At 39.0% G+C, this 23850-nt stretch overlaps 1 protein-coding gene across 5 annotated transcripts in view; it reads left to right on the top strand.

Annotated features, from left to right (window-relative positions):
* SPECC1L (sperm antigen with calponin homology and coiled-coil domains 1 like) overlaps window positions 1-23850 on the top strand; it is a 63528-nt gene that overhangs the window by 2177 nt on the left and 37501 nt on the right. The window contains exons 1-5 of one of the 5 annotated variants that reach the window (XM_069031433.1): window positions 7876-7966; window positions 11616-11805; window positions 17060-17219; window positions 17942-19575; window positions 20958-21165. In XM_069031433.1, the coding sequence (XP_068887534.1) occupies window positions 7926-7966; window positions 11616-11805; window positions 17060-17219; window positions 17942-19575; window positions 20958-21165 (2233 nt within the window). In that variant the 5' untranslated portion in view covers window positions 7876-7925. Of the gene's footprint in view, window positions 1-7875; window positions 7967-11451; window positions 11473-11615; window positions 11806-12997; window positions 13040-17059; window positions 17220-17941; window positions 19576-20957; window positions 21166-23850 lie in introns of those variants that run through there. The other 4 variants (XM_069031435.1, XM_069031434.1, XM_069031437.1 and 1 more) reach the window with 4 other exon arrangements.

Below are 23850 nucleotides of genomic sequence, written 5' to 3'. Positions count from 1 at the left end.
ATGAATAGATATATACTTAGAAGTAACATTTTGAAGTCAAACAAATTTGTGTTGTTTTTGCTTTACTATTGGTATGAAAGAGAAAAGTAGATTCTCAGTAGGTGGAGGCTATGGAAACTCCTTAAGAGATTTTTCACTAACATAATTCAGAAGTTCTTTTTTGGCCTTGTGATGTTGGAGCCTGTCTTGCCAACGAGGATCCAGTCCTAGAAGTGTGTAATGCTATTAATGGGACTGAATCACTATTGCTCATTGGGAAAAACAGCATAAGAAATGTCAGGCTTGTACTTCCTGGCTTAAAAATCATCCCATTTTGTCTTATTTTCAGTCTTTATACTGAAGAAGGGAGAAAAAGCAAGTGTTGGAAGCTGATTTATGTACATAGTGGTATCCTTACATGACTAGTTACAAGGAACCTATTGTTTCTTTTGAGCTTATTCCAACTGAAATGCTCAAAGAAGCCACCATTTGGGGCACTTACCAATAGTGCAGCCTGGAAGTAATCACAGGATACTATCTTTAAACATAAATAATTCATTAGTAGCGTTTTCACATGTACATGCATGATTTTCTTTGGGAAAGAGGACTTTACTGTGAAGGTGCTGCAACTTTTGGTCTTTGTCACTGACTTGGGGTACTTCAGTTTTGCAAAGAACTGACACTATGTTGCAAACCAGTGGCAGAACTAGTAGCTTCCCAAATTGCAGGCAAGAGTAATACCAGAAAAAATTCTAAAGTTAGGTGAAAGGAGGCTTTTTGAAAGGGTTCAATCTGCAAGGTTTCAGTACCAAAAAGAGAGGAAAAAAAGTAGAATTAGTCATTTGTTGCATGTTAAATGGTTGTGAAGCCACGAAGGCAAAATTTCAGAAGAGCAAATAACAAGTTTTTACTTACTTCAAGACTTGGTTTGACATTTTTGAAAGATAAGTTTTGCATCAATTTTATTTTCCATCACTGTTTGCCAGAATGGAGCCAAGAGCCAAGCTAATGATTGGCTGTAACTAATTGTTACATATGCAGTTTTATTCAGGAAAAGAAACTGAGCACCTAACGTGTAGTATTTAAATAATAGTAAAAAAGAGTTAAGGTAGAGTTGAAGTACTCGAGTGATGTGTTTGATTACATCAGTCTGAAAGTATTTGTATTTTCTTGATGCTAAAAACATTTGCTTGACTTTGGTCATTTAGCCAATGTAGGATACACGTTCTTCACAGGTACATGCAGTGAGTGAGGGCTTTCTGTGGGATCTGCCTTTGGGGAGGTGGGTGGAAAGCATGACCAAGAGGCTGGCGTTCTTACCACTCCTTGAAACTTTGTGTTCTTCTTAATACATTTCTATGTATGTTCTTAATTAAAAGCACACTGTGGTTTTGGCAGATGGAGCCTTCTTGAAGCTTTAGCTGCAGAATTTCCTTGCTGTGTGAGGATTGGTGCTGGAGAGGCTCCTTCAACATATTTCACTGTTCATTGCTAGAATGTTGGCTGTCTTTGTATGGACAGATCTTAAGTGACATGGGCAAGTTTATAAAAATGATCTACTAGAGCTTGACTTTCACTGTTTAGGCAAAGGATTTTAAATTTTTTTTGCTTTTTACTGAGCTGCCAGGTTATACGGAACTAAAAGTTTATTTAGCAAAATAAATTACACCGAGGGTGTGCATTTAAAGTAGCATCTGTTGTGCAGTGTCTTTTCAGACAATGGTCTTGCCTGTTTCAATTTGCTCTTCCCTAAGAAGTAACCAGCAGTTTAAATAGTTAATGGCAAATACTTCCTTCAAGTCCCTAAAGGAATATAGGCTTTTCTGAAAGAAAAAAGAAAAATTAAAGCTACTTTTATAGACATGATTCCTTCCACAAATCTGAGTAAGTCTGTATACTTGAAGTTTTAGTTTTGTTTTTATTTCTTTCTGTGACAAAAAAAAAAAAAAAAAGAACCTTCTTTCCTGTCATTGACAGAACCATGCAAAGCTACTTTATATGTGCACTTGCCTATATGAGATGGACAATTAGTGTCTCTTTTGAAAATGATGAAATTCATAAATACATACAGTTGCTGGTAGTTGTTGTCATCAAATTATTCTTGATTTAGGATTTCTAAATATAACATACATCCTTGAATGTGGCAGTATCATTGGATTTGACTATACTGAGAACATTTCACTGAGAATTAACATGTTAAAACAAAAACTTTGTAACATAAACTTTTCCCCCGTAACTGTTGCTGTTCTTTCTGTTTTATACAAAACTACAAGAGAGGGTTTCCTCACCCTGTAGCATGGGCATGCCTCTGACTTTGGAAAAGTTTAAATGTGCCATCATGCTGTTCTCTGAAGGTTTTGATAGTTTGCAGGGATAGATATTACTGTAAAGAGTGTAAATTCTGTTTGTGAAAACTCAGGAAAAATCATAAAGACATTTTAAAGGCTATAGATCCAAGTGTGCACATGAAATTTCAGTCTAATTCATTTCATATTCAGAACTACATTTACTATATTAAAAACATGAAATCATACAAATATTTGTTACAAAAACTTCTTGAAAGTTTCCTGAAAATCTTTCTAATATATACAGCCGTAATAAATAAATAGTGTCTATCTACAGAAGAAAATTAAGTCTATCAGTTATGGACATTAGTGTTGTAATATAAAGGATATTAGAAGGAAAAGAAAAAGACTTCAGTATAGCCTTTTTTAATAGACTACAGTTTTCTGGAGGAAAAGCTATTCTGAGGCCTTCAGTCACACATCAAAGGCTTGCCAGGAAACCTGGAGATACAGGAGCTTTTCAAAGAAATACTTTATAAGTGTTTTACAGTGGAAAGTGCACTTGGCATTCCATAGGGATATCAGCAGTTACATCAGTTAGGGATGTTGTATTGGGATTTTAGTGCTTTCCTAGGCTTTGTCCCATGTAGAATCCTGCATTGCTCCAACAACTAAACTGTCCCAGGGAACAGCAACTCCATAAACTGGCTGGTGATTCACCCTTTTCAGGAAGGCTTGGAATAAAATTTGGAAGAGAAATAGTCTTACCCTTTTTCCCTTGGGAAATAAAAAGTTGTCAGTAGATGGGAGCCTCTCCATCCTGTCACAAGGACTTTTCTTCCATATGACTCAAATTTATTTCCTTGAGCTTCCACACCGGGGCAGGTAACTGCTTCTCCCTTAGTGATACCAGACTGTTTAGGAAGGATTTGCATGTGGCTCTGTCTCTTGTCTGTCTCCCAAGCCTGAAGGACTTTAAACTATGTAATGAGTGTGCTGTTGACAGATCTTGGAGGTGAGGGAAGATGTCGGCCGCTGCACAAATTCAAACCCATAGATAGCCAGGCTTCAGACCTCTTAGTGTCCTGTTTTGTCTTGTGTTGATTGCTTAAAAATAGCACAGGTCATTTGTGCCCTGGAATAGTGTGGCTTGGAAAGTGTTGGTGGTTTGGTGGGTGGCAGTAAGAGGTCTGTTGCTGAATGTCCCATAGCCTGAAACTAAATTAAAACAACTTTGGGGCTACACTGTCTCTGAAAGGATGAGACTTCCTTCTTGTTCCCAGTTCCCAGTCCCACTGCTTCGTTTTCATAGTATCTAGCAATTATGAGGTGAGTCAGATCAGTCCTCATCTGTCTGAAAGACCAACTCATCAAAAATGAGCTGTGATCTCTAGAATGGAGAGAAGGGAGAAGACCGAGGAAGGGGTGGAACTGCCTCTTTAGGTGGCAGGGTACAATTAAATTATTTTCATGACTTAACTTACGCAGTCCCCAGCAGGCACTTCCCTCCCTCAGCCTTAGCAAGACTGACTTGTGCATGAGCCATTCCTGTTCAGGCCATTCTCTTGGTGCATCTGAGACCAGGATGGTTCTTCTGGGGTTGGGAATTCCAGATGTAAGCACCTGAGGCCTGGGAAGGTCCTCAGGGGATGCATCTCTTTATGCCTCTTCTTTTCTCTGGGACTTTTTTGTTGCAATGCCTTCAAGAATGTTGTCAGACCAGGCTGGTGGTGAAGTGGACATACTGAGCACCCAGTCACCTCCCAGTTCCAGAAGTCCTGGCAACAGAAAGTCCTCGAGCTGATAATTAATCAACTGCTGGTAAGAGCAGATCTATCATCATAACTATCCTAGTATCAGGATTTGGAGTGTTTGGATTTTGCATGAACTGAAGATCTGGTGGAGTGTTTTGGATGAACATGAGACTTAGTCAAAGTTAATCACTTCTTTTACAGGTTTTACCTGTAACTCACGTGTGCTGGGAGCCACTGGTCTGCCTCCTGAAATGGTCCATTGCATGTCCTTTCTCTGTCCCCCTACCTGTGATGGAATCTGACTGCTGCCTGCCTTACTCCTCCCTAGGAACTCGATGCAGCAGAAGCCTTTGCTGCAGTTGTTGATCAGAGTTCAGCTGACAACATTTACAGTGGACCGAAGGGAGGAGGTTACCACTGGTCACCTGCTCCAGGCAGCACTTTTGGGAACAGCTGTGCTCCAGAGAGAACATTGCAATGAAATGTTGTACACTGAGCGAGTCAGTTTGAAAGGGAAGAAAGCTGTTGTGTTGGTTGTACACTTTTTATTGTGCTATTCTACCAACTCCCCTGGTTTCAAAATTGACATAGCTGGTTTTGAAAGTGCTGCCTGGCAGTGCCAGGAGAACTTCCATGTGTGTGTTTGTCATTAGGACTTATGGCTGTCGGAATCACAGCAATTAACAGTGTAAGCATTCCACCAGTGGACTTTGTTGTGTGAGGAATACAGTATATACTTAAGATTATAGGACACTAAATACACCTTTGTAACTGAAAGGTTATTGATTTTTGGAATAACACTTGCTTTAGAGCATGCTTGGAATAACAGGTAAGAGCACTTCCAGTTAATGGAGTTAACTGATCAAGAATCACTTTTAGTTTGGTGGGGTTTGTACTTAAAGCTGGCCAGTCCTTTGGCTGGAAAAATTAGTGTGTTAATTTTTTTATTTTCCTGGAAAGCCAAAGTGTTACTGTAGGAGTTGGCTCTGTTTTATTGGAATATTAACCTAAGGGTTTTACAGGGAAGGTTGATATTTCTGATGTTTGTTCAAGCATGTAAAATCTGACATAGAAGTGTAACCAAATTACCTATATTTTCAACACCAATGAAACAAACCCTACTTAATAGTGATGTGGATGGTGTTTTGATCTGTAGTGTGAGCAGCTGTAGTTAATGGGCATGCTAAGGGTACTGAGTCTACATAGAATATTTTTTAATCGGCTCAGTGATGGATACCAGTAAGGTATGGATTTACCCAGTCTGTTATTCTGTTTTTCAAAGCTATAATTTAAAAAAAGTCTTCTGAAGCTGCAGTCAGTGTAGAAGCTCATGCTGAGACCTAGTTATGTCAGTGCTCCCCTTCCCTGTGGAGCAGTTTCCCCGTGCTAGCTGATGAACAGTTGTTTTTTCTTTCCTTGGCAATGGTTTGAAATAGCAGTTGTTTGAAATAGGAGCTTGAAAACAAGGCTACATAATTTAATTTTGTTATGAAAAGGCTTTTAGAGCACAGTTTGTGAGTTCAGGAGTTCTGTAAATGTTCCTGTCACTTGTCTGGAATGTTAAGTATTGCAACGGTTACACATCACTCGCAGCAGCTACAGCTCTGAAGTTTTCTCCAAAGAAGGAGTAGAGAAATTGAGGTGTGTAATAGGCAATTCTGGCCCAAAGCTCTGGTCTTCCCTCCCTTCTGTTTGAGAGAAGTAGCAACAGCAAATGTGGCTTGAAAACAGTGGATGGATAGGATAACTTGAATGCAGAATTCCTACTTTTTAATTCCACAACTTGTAATGGAAAACTGTAAAGGCTCTTCACAATTTTTAAGAGCGAAAGTAACAGAAAGGTCTTTCCTGTCTAAATGACTCCCTGCAGCTGTTGTTCTGGGAGTGCAGCCCTCTGTGCTCCATCTGTATTGCACTGCAATGCACAGTTGTGTATTTTCCTTGCAGCAGAAGAACAGAGCAGACGCTGCCCACACTGGCATAGGGATCCAGCCCACCTGGAGTTCCATCCTGCCTGCAGCTGTGAGCAGATGCCTTAGGAAAAAACCCAACCCCAAAGTCTTCCCTCCCACCCTGACTGCTTTCCCACCCTGCAATTAGTTTTGGCTCAGAGGGGTTTCTGAGCTCTTTGCACTCAGCTATTTAAGAGCCATTAGGAAATTTCTGTACCTTGTGCATGGCCAGTCTCCCCATCCCATCACACAATATACATTAAAAATACAGCTCACTTTTTAAAATTTAGAACCTGGCTCTAAATTTGTTTGCTGGTCCTTAGTTTTAATATTGGAAGAGATGATTAACAGCCATTCCCAGTCTGCCTTCTCGATGCCATTCCAGATTTGATAGGCTCCCTGTGAGATATCTCCTGGGAGCTATTATATACCTTTGATCTTATTTTTGCCCCTTGCTTGACCATTTTTAGATCTGTAAGAAACTTTTTTTTTGAGGTTGAGAGAAGAGCTGCACATAGCAATTAAAGTGTGGGTAGATGGGCAAAATATTGATTTGTTGAGTGTGATATTTGTGTTTTATGGTTCATTGTCTATTCCTTTCTTTAATAATTCCTGGAATTGCTTTGCTTTTTTTCTTTTCCTTATTCCAAACACTGTACTGATAGTTTAATGAAGCTATGAATCAGAACACTGTAGTCTTGCTGAGCAATTGATACACTGAGAGCACATTTATAGTTGAAGCTGAGGTTGCTTTTCCCTGAGAGATAATGTGTTTGTGTTTACCTATATTTAATTTTATTTGCTGTTTCTATTGTCCAGTTAGTCTCTAAGAGTCTTTGTGATTCCATGGACTCTCCTGTTACCCTTGGTTTCTTAAATTACCTGCTAGCACCAACAAACTTTCAAGTCACTAAAACTGATGTCTTGATCTTAAGCAATAAAAGAAATGCATTATTTGCTCTGGGCTTCTGGAATCCAGTGGTTTATATATCATGTTTTTGGAATTATTCAGCAAGAGGCATTGTTGCAGAGTGCTTGTGCAGCTTGCAGGCTGAAAGTTATAAATGTAGAGAGATGTGTCTCTTTCTATATAGCTTATTTCATACTCCAGATATGAGGCTTTTTGGTGTCTGTGCTGTCTTTTCTGCAGAGTCTTGGGAAAATTCTGTATCTGTGTTTTACAGGGGGTTGATGAGGCTGTATTTTATAATCTCTTCGCTTTTCAGCCTTTTGGGACTTTATAAGTGACCTGAAAACGTCATTCCCTAATTATTTGGGCAAAATTGTGAGCCTAAATATATCAAACACAAAGAATTTGCACAGATAGAGAGTGAAAGTGTACTGACTGTATTGCTCTTAGACATGAGCGATTTCCCCTGTAACTTGGGTTATTGATTTTTCAAAAGTGCTCAGTATCCTCAGATTTGAGGGATCACTTGCTTCTACTTCTTGTGGTTTCTTAAAAGAAAATTCTAAGATTTTTTATAATTTTCTTAATAATGTGCCATTTTTAGCAGGTAACACTGTTTAATGTCTCTTGATGCCTTGTATTTTCAACCAAGGGCAAAAAATACTTTTGTTGCTTGACCCTCTATTGTCTTCCAGGCACAGGAAACTATATTTTGTACTCTTGTAACTGAGCTTTACTTTTTTTGACAGCAATATTAAATAATGGATGAGATTAAAATAATCACAGTAAGAAATCATACCCTCCCTGCCCTGCTTGAGTGCTCAGGGTTCTGAAGAGTAATGCTGAAAGCATTGTGTGTTGGCTGGGTGGATGTATCATATCAGTTTACAGTCAGGAGCAGAGCCATGCTATTGGGCAAAACAGTTTTAAATTATTATTTATGCAGTTGTGTTTGCAGCTGGTATAAAGTGCAGGACTGGTTTCACATGCCTCCACAGAGCAGGGAGAGCACACTCCTGAGCAAGGTTCTCCTGTTTCCTGTACTATGTGTGCTGTGGAAAGAGAGACAGCTGGGAAAGCATACAGGTTAGAGTGAATAGTTACATTTTAGTTTAGGAATGCAGTCTTTCTATCTGATATTTTGGCATTGTTTTGGCTTTTTTCCATTTTGATTAGTTGATACTGTTTGTGCTATCATTAATCAAATGTTTTCCGGTAATGTCTTGTGCCTGTTGATGAGTATTTTCTTTAGTAGTGGCTTTTTTTTTTCTCCTTCCTTTTTTTTTTTTTTTTTTTTTTTTTTTTTTTTTTTTTTTTTTGAGGAGAGAAGAAGTGTATATAAAGGGAAAGGAACTCTTCAGTAATTCCTTCTTTCTCCCTTGGGCAAAATATAAACTACAGTTTTATATGCAGTATTTTCTTTTTAAAACAATAGTGAAATAATATTTTAGTTCTCATTTGAATTGTTAGTGCTGTATGTTACTCTTCAGAAAGCTTTCTTTGGTTAGAGAGTGTTTCATTTCTTATTTTAAAATTTATTGTTAAATTTTCTTGTTGGGCAGAGACAAGATTATTGTTGTCCCAATACAGTTTCTTCCTAAGGAATGTAGTGGTGTTATTCAGAAGCATAAAGGTAGTCTTTATCTGCAATACCTGCTTTTTGAGAAACTGGATGAAGTAGGGCTTTTCCTACTCCCAGTCCAACAATATTGATGTCTTCTGTTTTCAGTGCTGAAACCCCATCTTCTTTTTCCTTCCTGGAGAAGGCAGGAGAGGAGAAATTGGCACAATGAGGACATAAATTCACTTTAAGAGTCTTAGTGAGCAGCTGCTTTTAAAACCTGTAATGCTAAGTGATGTCTTGTTCTTACTTTGTGTGACCCGTTTGTATATTTTTCTCAGTTTTTAAACTAAAATGACATAAACTTCTTTCATTAGGAAAGTAACTACTTAGAGCTTAGTTTCTCTGGAATTAAAACAGGCACAGTGGTACCTAAACCTTCTTGTCCTCTATGTATCTTTAAAGTTTCTGGAAAGGTGGTCCTACCTTTGAGTTTCAGTGAATCAAAAATAGTGGTCTTGAGTGTCAAATTTATGGTTATTTTAAAATAATGCTGTGATGAAACATGAGGATTATACTTAGTTTACCTTGCTGAGCTTCGCTTGCTTACATCACTGTGCTTTGTAGTTGCTGTTCTTGAAGCAAATACTGTGGCATGTTTTCAGGAACACTTCTCATGGATGAGAAACATTTGTGTTCACAGGGTCTTGTCACTGCTGACCCCCTGAGATATACTGATAACAGTATAAATGGTTTGTTCTGTGAAAGCTAACATTAGCCTGCATTTCTTTCTGATGCCATCCATCCAGTGGGTTATGTTATTGTCTTACTTGCTTTAATAAACAGATCCAACCGTATTTACTGTGCATGCAAAGCTCATGTGTGCTGTGTCTGGCTTGGCAAGGTGTGTCAGGGCTGATGAATGTGCTCTGTAGACCTGAAAAATGTGCATTGCAAGTGGCCAGTGCTGGGTGTTTCCGTGCCAGCCAGAGCTACCACTTTATTTACATTGCCAGGCAAGGTTGTCAGGCTTTGCCCAAATGTGTCATAGTCATATCACTGCCAGTGCCCTAACCCTCCTTGGAGCACTGGCCTTCTCACTCTGTGAGCTGTTCAAAAAGTGATGGTTTTGATTGACTGGATTTATCGCAAGTGTATAGTTCTTCTTTGGGATAATTTTTTAAGTGCAGTGAGCTTCACTGTAAACTGTGCTCTGGAAATTCATTTGGTTATTCCTCAAGCGTGCTGTGGGCAATTTATTTTTATCTGTAGGACATCAAAATACCATTCAATAGTAAAGATGCCAGTTTTACTAAAGAACTCTTATCCTCTTCAGTCTTTTCAGTTTTAGTTTTCAGTTGAATAAGATCAAAAGCACAAGTAAGTGTTTGACTCATAAACATGAAAAAGGCAAGAAATAGAAGTGTGGCAACTTATATGGTAACCAGTGTTACCATCTGCTTCTGGAATCTAGTAGGCAGTTGTACCACTTAATATAATGTGTGTATAGCAAACAAATTACCTTCTTGGGGCATTTCTGGTTTGGGTTTTGGTTTTCTTAGGAGACTCTCACTTCAAATTATCTTAGTTATTTAGTCTTCTGTGAAGGCGTTCTGATTACTAGTAGGTGCATGGCAGGACTGGTGCATTTTTGACATCATGATGATGAAAATATAACAGCAAACTAAGTTTTCTGTGTCTGTTCATGCCAGCTTTCAGAGCTAAAGGGAATCTGGAAGCTATAAACAAATATTTTCAGTGTCTTACGATGAAGCTTCATGTTGCTTCTGTTAACAGTACTTAGGGATCTGAGGAGGCAAAACTCCTGGAGTTTTACTGACTTTTATCAAAGTCAGAATTGAAATACGCTTGTGTGCAGCTGAGGTGGTGTTCAGAAGGAAGGAGTGTTTGTAAGGGTATGGTGTTAATTTTGTTAGCTGAAATTATTTAGTACTTCTGATCACTGTGTTGTTATGCCAAATATCTCAAGTACACAGTCATCAGTCTGCTTTTTGTGCCTTTGAAATACTTCCGTTTTTAAGAGATGGAAATGACTAGATGTGTTTCATGTTTCTAATCAGCTGTGAGGTATTGGGCTCAGCTACACCTGATCACTTACTTCCACCTGGAGTCTGTAAGACTGAAAGTGGAATGGAGATGTTGTCCTCTTAATCTTCCATCCCATGACATCTGACTCAAGTGTGATGAAGAAAACAGCTGCCAACTCTCACTCTTGCAGGAGGAGAACATCCTGATGTGTCTGGTCTTTCTGGTAGCCCATGCTTCAAGTCATGACTGTTCTGTGGCTGTTCTCCTGTTAGCCTATGCTTCCTTGGAATTAGCAGTTGTTGTGATACCTGCAGTTTTTGGGTCTGCTGTGGCTGCTCCTGGTTTGGATAAAGTCAGCTTTGTTTTCTGAACTTTCATCTGTGCTTGTGGGTGGAATGGCAGTGCTGCCAGTTCTCTGCTGTTGGAGACAGCAGGCTGGGCCAAGCTGCAGGAGTGTCCTCACTATGGGCCATGGAACCCAGTGAGCTTCTTCTGGTTTCTTCTTGGAGATAATCCTTGTAATCACACAACTTATGTTAAATTTTGTTAAATTCCATGTGTTTATTATTGTGATTTTTAATAATAAATGGTTTGAGGGAATCTGAATTTTTCAACTTCTTTGGATTTTTTGTAGAGTAAGTTTTTTCCCGCAGCTGCCGTTTTTCTCTCAGTACTGTAGTTACCGAGCTGGTGGTAATGTTTTCTCAAATCCAGTGTTGTTGGTAGTTAGGCTGTTGCCTGAATACTCCCACAGTGTTTTCCTTCCCACAGTCAGAAATAAAGGACGTTGCTCCCTTAATAAGCCTTTCTTTTGCTAGCTAACGAGTGAACTCAGCAACATGGGTCACTTATAAAATATCCTCGCTTCAATGCCATTTGTGGAAGAAGAACTAAAAAAAAAAAGATTATAATTTGGAGTGGAGCTCTAGGAAGTGCTTAGTCCTTAGCAAAAATCCCCTTTAAAGAAAGGCAAAAACCATTGGTCAGTCACATGCATTTTGTTTGGCTCTAATTTGTGGTCTTTGCTGCTCTTCTGGATTTCTGATCTTTAATAGAACATTATAAAAAAGGACATTGCTTTTCATCTGTGTTTTATATTTAAAGTCTCTTTCTTTCTGCTTGTAGATTTGTTTGTAAATGCATCATAAACAGACAGCCCAGAATGAAGAAAGCAAACAGGAGTGTTGGCTCAGTGCCCAAAGTGCCTGGAGTAAATAAAGCTCAAACAAGTGAAAAAGCCAAACCAGAAAACGGCTCCTCAGTGTCTGCAGTAACAAAACTCTCCAAAACCGGGACATCAGCATCTCTTTTGAAGGTAATAACCAGTAGAAGATTCTGATTATTTGTATTTTTTACAATAAAGCTTTAAAAAGAGTAGAATTTCAAGGCTTGTCTGTAATGCAGCTTAGACTAGAGGTTGCATGGGTAGCTGGAGGGAATCTGGGTAGTTACAGAGCACTGGGCAGGGTGACAGGATCTTGTGTGTCATTCATGCTGTACTTCTCATACTGCAAGATGAGATGGAGAGCAATGTGCTGTGAAGGACTTGGCTGTTCTGCAAAAGGAGAAGAGTGGAAGTTGTGTTCTGACCAATGTTATTTGTGTGATGTTATGCTTGAATGGTGTCAGCAACTAATAGGATTTTATAAGAGTTATTTACTAATTCTGAAAAAAGAACTAATGAAGTATCTAACATCAGAACTTCTTTATATCAGTGACCCATGTTGGGTCAGTGCAGCTGAATTCTTCTGGCTGTTTTGGCCTTTGCTATGTGTTGAAGTACTGCTTGAGCTGAATTTTCACAAGTTGGTTCTTGCTCCCAGAACAAGTTCAAAGGTAGAGGTTTTCTCTTACAGGGCAGTATATGTAGGAGCATATGGTTTCCAACAAACAATCAGGCATACTGAGGTATGCTGGTGTGGAGTTTTCACCTAGGAGCACCCACATCTGGGTTGGATGGATGGAATGATCCTGCCTGGTCTGCCTCCTTTTCCTGGCATGGAGATGTGGCTGGATCCAGCTCCTTTTGCTCTCTGCAGCCCAGTGTGCAGTGCTGTGCTCCTGCTGCCCTGGAGCAAATGAACAGAGCAAGGAACAGGGTGTACAGCTGGGACCTGAACCACTGTCACTGACATACAGGAAGCCACACAGGCCATTTAAGTAACTGGCAAATAAAGACCTAAAATTAAAGAAGTGTAAGGGTTGAGGTCTCTCTGTAATAGCTCAGTAGGATTACTGAAGTCAAAAGGTGTGTTCCATTTATTTTCTTTTATGGAAGAATGGTTAATACTTTTGCTGATGAACTTGCAAACCAAGTTTCAGGGAGGTTTTCTCCCAGTGCCCCTCCTTTCTTCTGTCACCCAATGCATCTTGCAGTTTTCTTAGCTTTAAATAATCTTTTGATGCTTGTTGACACTACTTACTTTATATTTCTAGAAACTTCTCAAAGCAACTAAAGTCCTTTGTAGTTTACTTATCAAGTTTCTTATGTCATACCTCTCAGGGAGATAAAGGAGGAGGATGATCTAACACTGAACAAATTTGACCCGGTATGCTTTCACAATTTTACTTATATTAGTAACACTTCTGGCTGTGTTTGGGTGTGGGATTAGAATTCATGACGACTTATGTTTGAGGCACAATGAAAGTTTTCTCTTGATTACTAAGGCTTATCTCAGGTTTATGTTACAGCCAGGCTTACTCATACAGTTGGATATCTTTTACTTGTTATGGTGCTGTTGTGCCAACTGTGTGACTTAATGATAGTGATGAATCTTCTTTGAGTGTTCTGTACTTATATAACAAAGTTAGTTGTTTGTGGGGGTTTTTTATTTACTGTTACTGACAAATCACGTAATTACTGGCTTGAAAGAAGTATCAATAATAGTTGCATTTAAAAATTTTTTTAGTATGATTTTATATTTGATACTGTTGATGAAACATTTGGCACATTGTTTTCCTCACAGAGGTTGTAAGGTATTCTCTTAGAGTTGATGAATTGGTGTGTGTTCTGAATTTCATTTAATGTTCTTTGACAAAAAACAAAAACTGGCATTAAATAACTTCATTGCAATGCTTACTGATTTATTCAGTCCTTTGAGCTGGATATTGAATGAAAGGCCCCTATTAAAGAGTAGAAATACAGTACTATAACAATCTTGGTTCAGTCAGAAATAATGGTGCAAAATTGAAAATTATTTTGTAATTATAGTATCCTCCTCATGATATAACTATAGGCCAGTGTTCAGGTTTGGGTGGGCTTCTTTAACTGCATTGTTCCATACATTTGTCCTTTTTTGCGGAGTTTTCAAAGTGTGTGGACAATGAGCACAGGAAGAAACTTTGAGACCCACTCTTCAATACAGCTGAGCCTGCCCCAGGGTTGGTTTGTCTGTCTGCTTCTGAATGCCCTTGGTCAGTTCCTTCTCTGTAGTTTTTGTCTCCCACTTTGCCCAGGACTTGTGTAAATGTTCAGCACCCCACACACATTATTATTACAGAAGTTTAACTGCCAGCCACTTTTAGTTTTTAATCTGTCAAAAAATACAAATAATGTATTCTTATTTTTAAGATCATTATTTTTTGACTTCTTCAGCTAATGAGCTTGTGATCCTGCTAACACTTCCAACTGCAATTAGACAGCAGCTGTAGTTCAGACGAATTGCAAAATTCAGTGTCCCTGAAAAGCCAGGACTTGGAGACCAATATTTGAATATTAAAAATTAGAGTGTGTTTTCAGCATTCATGTGTCTAGGCTTCTATTCTGTTTGCAAAATGCAGTAACTTAATTACAGATTGTTGTGAAGTTTGATGTTTGAAAAACTCTAATGCAGCAACAGCAATCATCAAAGAACATCTGAGGTAGGAATAATTATATATATAGAAAGGGATTTGAATGAGATGCAGTGAATAGGATATACCCGTTGAGAAACTAAGATGAAATTAATTGTATAGGTCATTATTCAAGTTTCGTTGCACTGAAAGAAAGTTGTGAGAGGAAAACAGAATGTGAATTGTATAATTATAAAGTGGCTTTTTATACAGAAAATCAAAATAGGTCTGGATGAACATTTCTAATTATGATATTTTCTAATTTTTCATATTCTAATGTAGGAGTTTTAATGCCAAGCAAGATGGAACAGTTCTCAGTAAATGGGAAAAAGTTGTTTAATAAATATACACCATTGCTTTTGCTTCGATTAAAAAGATATGCTGCAAAAATACTTTGATTTTAAAAGTTCTGAATGGTTGCCATTGTGGGCCATTAAGAAGAGAGCTGCTGGTTTGTAATTTTTCCAAAGCTTTGCTAAATAGTTTTCTTTGCCAATAGTATAATGTTACAGCTTTGAGAAACTGTTTACTAATTGGCTTCAGTGGAGGCAGTGCCTTCCAACCTAGACCAGGAATAGTTTATGGGTAAGTCAGAAGAAGAATGGCTGTCTTAAATTCCTTTGTTCAGCAAGGACTAGAGATGACTAATGTCTGAAAGTGTGTATTTTACTTAATGTTTTTTTTCTTTAAGCTGAGTCACATCTTGACCTATTTGGCTTGATAACATGTACTTGTACTGTAAGTGTCTAAAAGCTTAATCTAATTTCCCCACTCTTTCAGCAGGGTAAAAATGCTGTCAGCTCATAGTCTGTTTGAACTCTCCTGTTTGCAGGCGGGTGGGCAGATTCAGCAGCAAAGCAGAAAATCACTGTTCTGTGCCTTTTTGTAATACCTTGGTTTAGGTAATAGTTGCACAGGGTTGTTTCCCTCCCCCTCTACCCCCATGCCCACAAAATTAGTTTCAATTAGGCACAAAATCTAATTAGATCACAGGAGCAGGACTGTTGTACACCAGTAGTTTGTGCTCAGCCCATCCTCCCCACCTGACTTGGGTGGGCTTTATGGGTTTTGTAGCCCTCTGACATGATTGCTTTCCTGTTTGTATTTCCATTGCCTATGCCTGTTTGCATGCCTGTGTGACACAGCAAATCAAGGAGCTGGTTTGACTCCTGGGATGAAGAAGCCCTTGGAAAAGCCTTGTTTGCACAGCAAACAACAATGGCATTTTCACAGCAGAAAAGCCAGCTTTAGATGCACACCAGACTAGATCCTTGGAGTGATGTGTTTTCTTCCAGCCTTTTATAAACCTTTTTAGAATGCTACACTATTTCTGACATGATTCAATAAAAGCATTCTTGTCCTAGAGGATTTTACCCTTACAAATAGATGTTTCTATCTGTAAATTTTCTATATTTCTATCAATTGCATGCAGAGCAAATATGTTCTCCTCCCGAGCTCCCTTTTGTTTTGCAGCTGCTCTTTGTAAATGGCACAGATCCCATCCCTGCTCTTTCCACAATGTTGTGATCAGTGTTCCTAGCTGTTCTGGAATTGGCACTTGCAAAAAGAGACTGTAGAAAATAGAGTGACATGCAACTATTTTTTAAATTAAGCAAGTGTACCTTTTTCTTAATATATAGAATTGTAATGTCTGGCATATAGTTTTTAATGTGAATATGTGTGAGAGTTGGAAGTTACAAACTTGCAGACGTGATGTAAAGCAAGTGGTTAAGTCCTAAGCACTACCTTTTAGCTGGGATGTTGGAGGAGAGTTCAAATGTGTTATCCAGCTGAATAATTTAGTCGCTCAAGGAATGCTGCTAGCACAGCTGTTTTCTTTTAATTTCTTTTTTTGCCCATATAATGGGAAAAATGTTGAGCGTATTTTGATTTTCACCATTTGAAATATTGCATTTTAAAGAGTATAAAGTCTGCCAATTAATGCTTAAGAGCTTAGTATTTCCAGAGTTTGCTTTATTCTGAAAGATGTGTTCTCTGTTTGGAAGAATTCTCTAGTTGTTGAGAATCCTGTGCTTGCTGCCTTGTCAGATTTTGTGGCTAACAGTAGTTTCAGGAACAATCATATGAGGTTAGACAAAAAGTTCATCAAACAAATACCCCATTTCTGAGAATTCCTAGTAAAGAGCATGAAAGCAAAGCAAGGATATATGGTGAGCGTGGCTTTCCCCCTGCTTCTGTCCTAGTTTCTAGTGATTTGTAGTTTAGTATTTTGAGCTAGAAATTGTATTTTGCTAATGTTGGATTGATTTTTGTTCTTCTTTGATTTGATGTTTTTGTTGTGAATTTGTCCACCAGAAAACATTTGATCATATTCAATTGAAGGATATTATACTAACTTCCTGGTATTTGGTGGTTTAATTATCTAAGAATTGCTTTCACTTTGATGCATAAGCAAACTTTCAGTCAAAATTGAGAAGTTTTATGCTATGATGTGTTACTGTGCTTTAACTGATTTTTTTTTTTTTTCCCTTCTCCTTGGTACTTGAAACATTAAGAATTTTTTGGGGAGGGAGAGAAGACTCAGTTTCAATGGTCACTCATATGTAAGGAGTTAAACTTCCATTTCAGTTTACCAACTCTGCACAGTGCAGTGCACTTACACTTTTCAACATTCTTGCATGTACTTTTTAAACTGAGGGAGTCTTTAACAGTAGAAATGTTGGCTATGCAGACTTCTGGGCCAGCTGCCTTAAAGCTGCTTCTTCCCTTTCTTTCAGACTAAGAGTAACGATGACCTCTTAGCAGGGATGGCTGGTGGTGGTGGAGTGACAATGACCAATGGTGTCAAGACCAAGAAGAACACTTGTGTATCAACAGCATCGCCAGCTCCAGGGACAACCATGAACAGTCTGGAAAACAAACCCAAAACTATTGCAGGTAAATGGATATATTGATTCTTAAAGGTGGAAGTTGGGGAGCTTTTTATTTTCATTTAATATATTGAGGATCCAGGCCACCTACTGAAGTGCTCAGTAACACCATGGTCAAATCACACACCTTCTGAACTCTTTTCCTGTTTTTAATAATGTAATTGGTTCTTTGGAGGGTATTCCTTTTAATTTTTTTCAGTACTGACTATGCAACTATTATATAAAAAGAAATAATAGAATTAATTTAGAGAATTGCAGATTTTTCTAAAATTGTCTGTTTAAAAAATCCATGACTTAAGCACTAAATCTCTAAGATGGCTTGTTATAGTGAACATTTTGGACATTTTGTATTGCTTTATAGAAATAAAGTAAGAGGGCTTTCAGAAGCTGTTCAGAAAAGTGAAATCATTTAGTGTGTTATCGATATGGATTGAAATAGGTCTTGCCTTCCCTTGCTGTGTTTTGGATTCAGTAATGCTTGCAAAGCTGTAAAGCATTTGGAAATAAAGTAATATTAATCTATCCTCATTTTTATGCAATGAGATGAAAATACAGAAAACAGAAAATGCTGAATGTTGGGTTAATGTTTACTTTCAGTGTTTTCTATGAAGTGTATTTACCAGTGTGATTCAGAAAATCAACCACTGTGTTGCTGATAGCAGGCACACAGCCTTCTGTGACAGATACTGTATTTTAAATTCATGTTCCTAACTTTCAAAAAACATACAGGTACAAGTTCTACAACGAAGCGTAGCATTTCATCTGGAAATAAAGAGTCAAGCTCTTCTAGAGAGAGAATCCGGGATCGTTCTCGTTTGAGCCAGAGCAAGAAGCTGCCTCTGGCGGGCCAGGGGCCCAGTGACACGGTGCTGGCAAAGCGCTCCCGCAGCCGCACCAATCCGGAATCTGATATCCGGATGAGCAAGTCCAAGTCGGACAATCAGATCAGTGACAAAGCTGCACTGGAAGCAAAGGTGAACGATCTTCTGACATTAGCAAAAACTAAAGATGTGGAAATCTTGCATCTGAGAAATGAATTAAGGGACATGCGTGCTCAGCTGGGACTCAACGAAGATCATCTTGAGGGGGATGAAAAATCTGAAGAGAAAGAAGCCATTGTTGTCCATCAGCCAACTGATGTAGAGTCTACACTGCTCCAGTTACAGGAGCAAAACACTGCCATCCGAGAAGAGCTCAACCAGCTGAAGAATGAGAATCGAATGTTAAAAGACAGACTAAATGCTTTGGGCTTTTCTTTGGAACAAAGGCTGGACAACTCTGAAAAGCTCTTTGGCTATCAGTCTTTGAGTCCAGAGATTACAGCTGGCAACCACAGTGATGGTGGGGGCACTCTGACATCTTCAGTGGAAGGTTCTACTCCTGGATCAATGGAAGACTTACTAAGTCAGGATGAAAACACTCTCATGGACAACCAACACAGTAACTCCATGGATAATTTAGACAGTGAGTGCAGTGAAGTTTATCAGCCACTGACATCAAGCGATGATGCCTTAGATGCTCCATCATCTTCAGAATCTGAAGGAGTACCAAGCATAGAAAGATCTAGGAAGGGAAGCAGTGGCAATGCCAGTGAAGTATCCGTAGCTTGTCTGACAGAACGGATACATCAGATGGAAGAGAATCAACACAGTACAGCTGAAGAGCTCCAAGCCACACTGCAAGAGCTTGCAGATTTGCAACAAATAACACAAGAGCTGAACAGCGAGAATGAAAGACTTGGAGAGGAAAAAGTAATCCTGATGGAGTCTTTGTGTCAGCAAAGTGACAAGTTGGAACACTTCAGCCGTCAGATCGAGTATTTCCGGTCCCTTTTGGATGAACACCATATTTCCTATGTAATTGATGAAGACATGAAGAGTGGGCGCTACATGGAGCTGGAGCAGCGTTACATGGAGCTGGCAGAGAACGCTCGCTTTGAGCGGGAGCAGCTGCTGGGGGTTCAGCAGCACTTGAGCAACACTTTGAAGATGGCAGAACAAGACAACAAGGAAGCCCAAGAAATGATAGGGGCATTAAAAGAACGGAATCACCACATGGAACGGATTATTGAGTCAGAGCAGAAAAGCAAAACAGCTCTGGCTTCTACCTTAGAGGAGTACAAAGCCACAGTAGCCAGTGACCAGATTGAGATGAACAGGCTGAAAGCTCAGCTAGAGCATGAAAAGCAGAAAGTGGCTGAGTTGTATTCTATACACAACTCTGGAGATAAATCAGATATACAAGATCTGCTAGAGAGTGTCAGGCTGGATAAGGAAAAAGCAGAGACCTTGGCCAGTGGTCTGCAAGAAGAGCTGGCACACACCCGCAATGATGCCAATCGACTGCAAGATGCCCTTGCTAAGGTAGTGCTTAAAACACTGTTGCATTCTAACATCCCATGTACATGATGACCTATTGGCCTCTGTAGTTCTTTTAGAAGTAAAAGATTAATTGTGAGGTTAATTGGATTACAGTAATGTTAGGACTGGTTACTTTCTCTTTTATTATGAAAAGGATGGCAGCATTTGAAAAAATTATATGGATACATTGAGCTACAGGGTAACTGTTGTGTTACTTCTTAAAAATATTTAAACTCCACGAATTATTTCAATGGCCAAACTTAAACAGTATTTAAGATACTGTACTAATTTAGTGCTTAAATTGCACACCTTCTGCAAGACTGATTAGGTTTTGGATGAACATGTTTACTTCCAGTTCTGATTCAAATATTTCTAATTTATGCAGTAGATATGTCTAGTAAAAGCATTTACTGTAATTTAATATAAAAGCAAGAATCACACAATTTATTTAATATCTTTACATATGCATTTAAAGGTCTGTCTTCCTGAAGAGACAATTTATACCAAATTTAATGTGTGAACTATGTATTAGCTGCAAATCAACATGTTGGTCATGATCATGAACCTGTTAGAATCAACCTTAATTTGGGGTAAAAAAAAATAATTTTAATAATTGAAGCTGGAGAGTGCTATTAAAATAAAAACCACTGAAACAGACTTAAAAGCAGGGTATTTTGTCTATTAAACTTGGTGCCTGCCTGCATTGCCCACCCTAAGCCACAACCTTATTTCTGTTTTTCTGACACCTTATTTTTGCGGTTGGGTTAATGTTCCGGTGCCTCTGATCGTAGCCTGTTACTTACGTTACAGTTTTATGAGGTAGGATAAAAAAGCCTCTTGCCCTGCTCCTGACAGGGAGAAGTCAACCACTTCTTCCCTTCCCTGTTTTTCTTTTTCAATTTAATAGTTTATCAGACTCCTCTGAGAACTGCTTCAACTCACTAATGCACCTCACACACAAGAGTGAAACTTGCTTAAGGAAATGACTCATGACACAGGTCCAGCAAGCACTAAAATTGATGCACAAGAGAGCAGGCTTTTTCTTTTTTGGCAAGAGAAAGGAAGGGTAAAGAGTTTTACCCACCACCCTGTCCCTTTTCCATGGCAGCTGGATGTTAAATTGGATCAGCTGCTCATGAAACCTCAGCCATGGTACAATTGCTTCACTTGTATGCAGGGCACTGCTGTTAGGGTAGCCGGGAATGCTCATATACCCAGCCTGGGAAAAAAAGTTTAACTTTGGCTTAGGAAAACAGTTGCACCAGAACATTGCATAGTCAAAGGCTTACACTTCTATATTTTTCTGTTTGCAGAAATAGATTGTTAAATGTGGTAGTTACAAAACTGAAAGTATGTTTAATATGCAACTAAGATATATTCTTCAGGTTGAAGATGAATACCGAGTGTTCCAAGAAGAAGCCAAGAAACAAATTGAGGATCTCAATGTGACTCTAGAAAAACTTCGGACAGAACTAGATGAAAAAGAGACTGAGAGGAGTGACATGAAGGAAACAATCTTTGAGTTGGAGGATGAAGTAGAGCAGCACCGTGCTGTGAAGCTTCATGACAATCTTATCATATCTGATTTGGAGAGTAAGTATTATGCATTTCTCTTGAGAGAAAGGATAATTTAAGAAAAGCTCAAGTAGAACACTGTAATACTGAAAATATTTTCACTTGTCTTTTGTATGTCTGAATTCAAGTCAGACTGGGTTTTGCAGAATCCTTACACACTGGGGAAGAAAAAAATCAAGTCGGCTTAGCTATTCTAGACCCACTTGGTGTGGGAATACAAACCTGTGAATAGAGAAGAAATATGAAATCTGCTAATACTGTTTTCAAGTTGTTCTTCAAAGTAGAAAAACATTTAGTAGAAAACATGTTTACTGTGTACCTGTCAAGCTCTCTGTGCCTTAGTTCCCTCTCTGATCTTGAAGACCTGCTCAGACATTCCTACCACGGGCTGGAATTCTGCAATTAATCTCCATCTAAATAAGAACATGGGCAAGTCTACCCTGGCAAGCTGTATTTGCACAGTGCTACTTACAGAATTCAAATATCTGTTAGTCTTCCATGTTATTCAAAGATGAAACAAGATAGCAAAAAAACCAAAGCATGATTCCTTCTAACAGCAAGGGAAATGTTCATAGAAAAGGTTCTAAATTGGTCTGCTATCAAGAAAAGTTAGTGTCTTAAGCAAGCTAAATTGTTTATTCAAGCTCAGTATCTTCAGACATGGCTGTGAGTGTTGTTTCCCTGAGCAACCCTTTTTTATCTTGAAAGGCAATCACTGTTTCTCTTTACAAAATTGTTCTAAGTTTTTTCCCTTTCTGTGCTAAAAGACAGTTATTTTGTAGCAAAGACTCAAAAAGGTTGAACACTTTTCTACTTGTTTTGTTTTGTCCATTAACTGAAATACACTCATACAGGGAACAGCACCGTAGTCAAGTAGATATTTAGGTATCTGCCCAGCAATACCTGATTATGAGGCAGCTCTGATTTTTAGATTCTTCTGCTTTGTGGGTACAAACTAGCTGTCAGATACTTAATTTCAACTGGTAAAAATTCAGGCAGACAAACCTCTGCCAGGGGAGAAATTCTCAACAAAAATTGCGACAGTCTTTGTTATTCATTGGTCTTGAAGTAGTTTGGAAAATTCATCTGGACCAGCCAATGTCCTGACGTGATCTTTTCGGGGGAAGCAAGCTGTTATTTTGGTTACAGGCTGGAAGGAGAGTGGCATCTAGTGGCAGTAAGAAAGGATGGCACCCGAAAAATAATACCGACTTTAAAAAGTGTATTTTTTCTGACAACTTTAAAATGCTGTTTATTGTGGGGTCATAGTTAAACCTCTTACAGGGGTTTTTTTGAGGTAGTCTCTAAGTACTGACAGCATAGAACATCGTGAAAAATCTGGGACTTAGAGGTAGTACATACAACATTTAAAAGATAGCATTCTAAACACAAAATGGAAAATTATAACTTAAAGGATTTACCAAAGACAGGCTTTACACTTAGGAGAAAGATGCCTCATAGATGAGGTGGTGAGTGTTAATTCAGTTTAATGATTAATCAACACAAATAGTAATGTAGGAATGGAAACACTCCAAGCACTGGTACTTAGGGCACACTTCACTGTGGGCTTTTCAAACACCAAAAAGAGGCACAAGGAACCTAGAATGGAACATTTTTCACAGTAATCCGCATATTGAACTGTCATATTTTAGCTGTTAATATGTCTGGCTGCAGAAACAGTGATCTCTTTGATGTGTGCAGTAGGATGCAAATTGCATTGATTAAAAACACACAGTATGTTCCTGACATCCATCCAGATGTGGTGAGAGCTGCAGTCACTGCAGCTGAGCTCGTTACTGGTGGGATGAGGAATTTTAAGCATAGTGCTAAAAGGGCCTGGAGGGGAAACCTAATGAGGACCAGCTGAGGGCACTTGTTTGTCCAGCCTGGAGGAGACTGAAGGGAGACCTTGTTGTGGTCTTCAATCTCTGCTCTCTGTGACTGGTGACTTGAGGAAATGGCTGGAGCTAAATCAGGGGAGGTTTGGGTTGGATACCAGGAAAAGGTTCTTCACCCAGAGGGTGGTTGGGCACTGAACAGGCTCCCCAGGACAGTGGTCACGGCCCCAAGACTGCCAGAGCTCAAGGAGTGTTTGGACAATGCTCTCAGGCACAGGGTGGGTTGTTGGGGTGACCTGCGCAGGGCCGGGATTTGGACTCCGTGATCCTGATAGGTCCCTTCCAACTCAGGATATTCTATGATTCTATTTTATGTAAAAAGTCTAAGAAATATTAAAATAACCTGTATGTTTTATATCCTCCCTACTATGCTGAGCTGGAACAGGCAGTGGGGAAGGAAGGGCAGGCAGTAGGGAAGGCTGACACTGCACTAGATGGCGTGTTCCCTCTGGGTTTCACTTCTGACTCCCAAAAACTCAGTAGTCAGGTAGCCCAGCTGGCACATTAGTCATCCACAGTAACTAAGGGGGAAATAGAAACCTATTATTCTCCCAAGCAGTTAATAAGAGTTTGTGAGGAAATTTTTTCTGGAAAAGTTTGACTCCTGATGTGCAGAAACTGTATTTGTAGGTTAGCTTACCGCTTCTCAGAGGTTTCTTCTGAAGAACAAAAATAATCATTGCTTGTTCTCTTAGCACAGGGTGCATGTGCATGTAGGTTCTCCTAGTCTGTAACTATTTAAGTCAGTAAATTTTTAGGACAAGGGTAGGTGAGCTAGAAGGTGGATATATTTAATTTTCAGTGA

Source organism: Aphelocoma coerulescens, chromosome 15 (assembly GCF_041296385.1).
Source record: "Aphelocoma coerulescens isolate FSJ_1873_10779 chromosome 15, UR_Acoe_1.0, whole genome shotgun sequence".
Taxonomy (NCBI): Eukaryota; Metazoa; Chordata; class Aves; order Passeriformes; family Corvidae; genus Aphelocoma; species Aphelocoma coerulescens.
The sequence above is the reverse complement of the archived record's forward strand: the minus strand, read 5'-3'. Positions and strand labels throughout refer to the sequence as shown.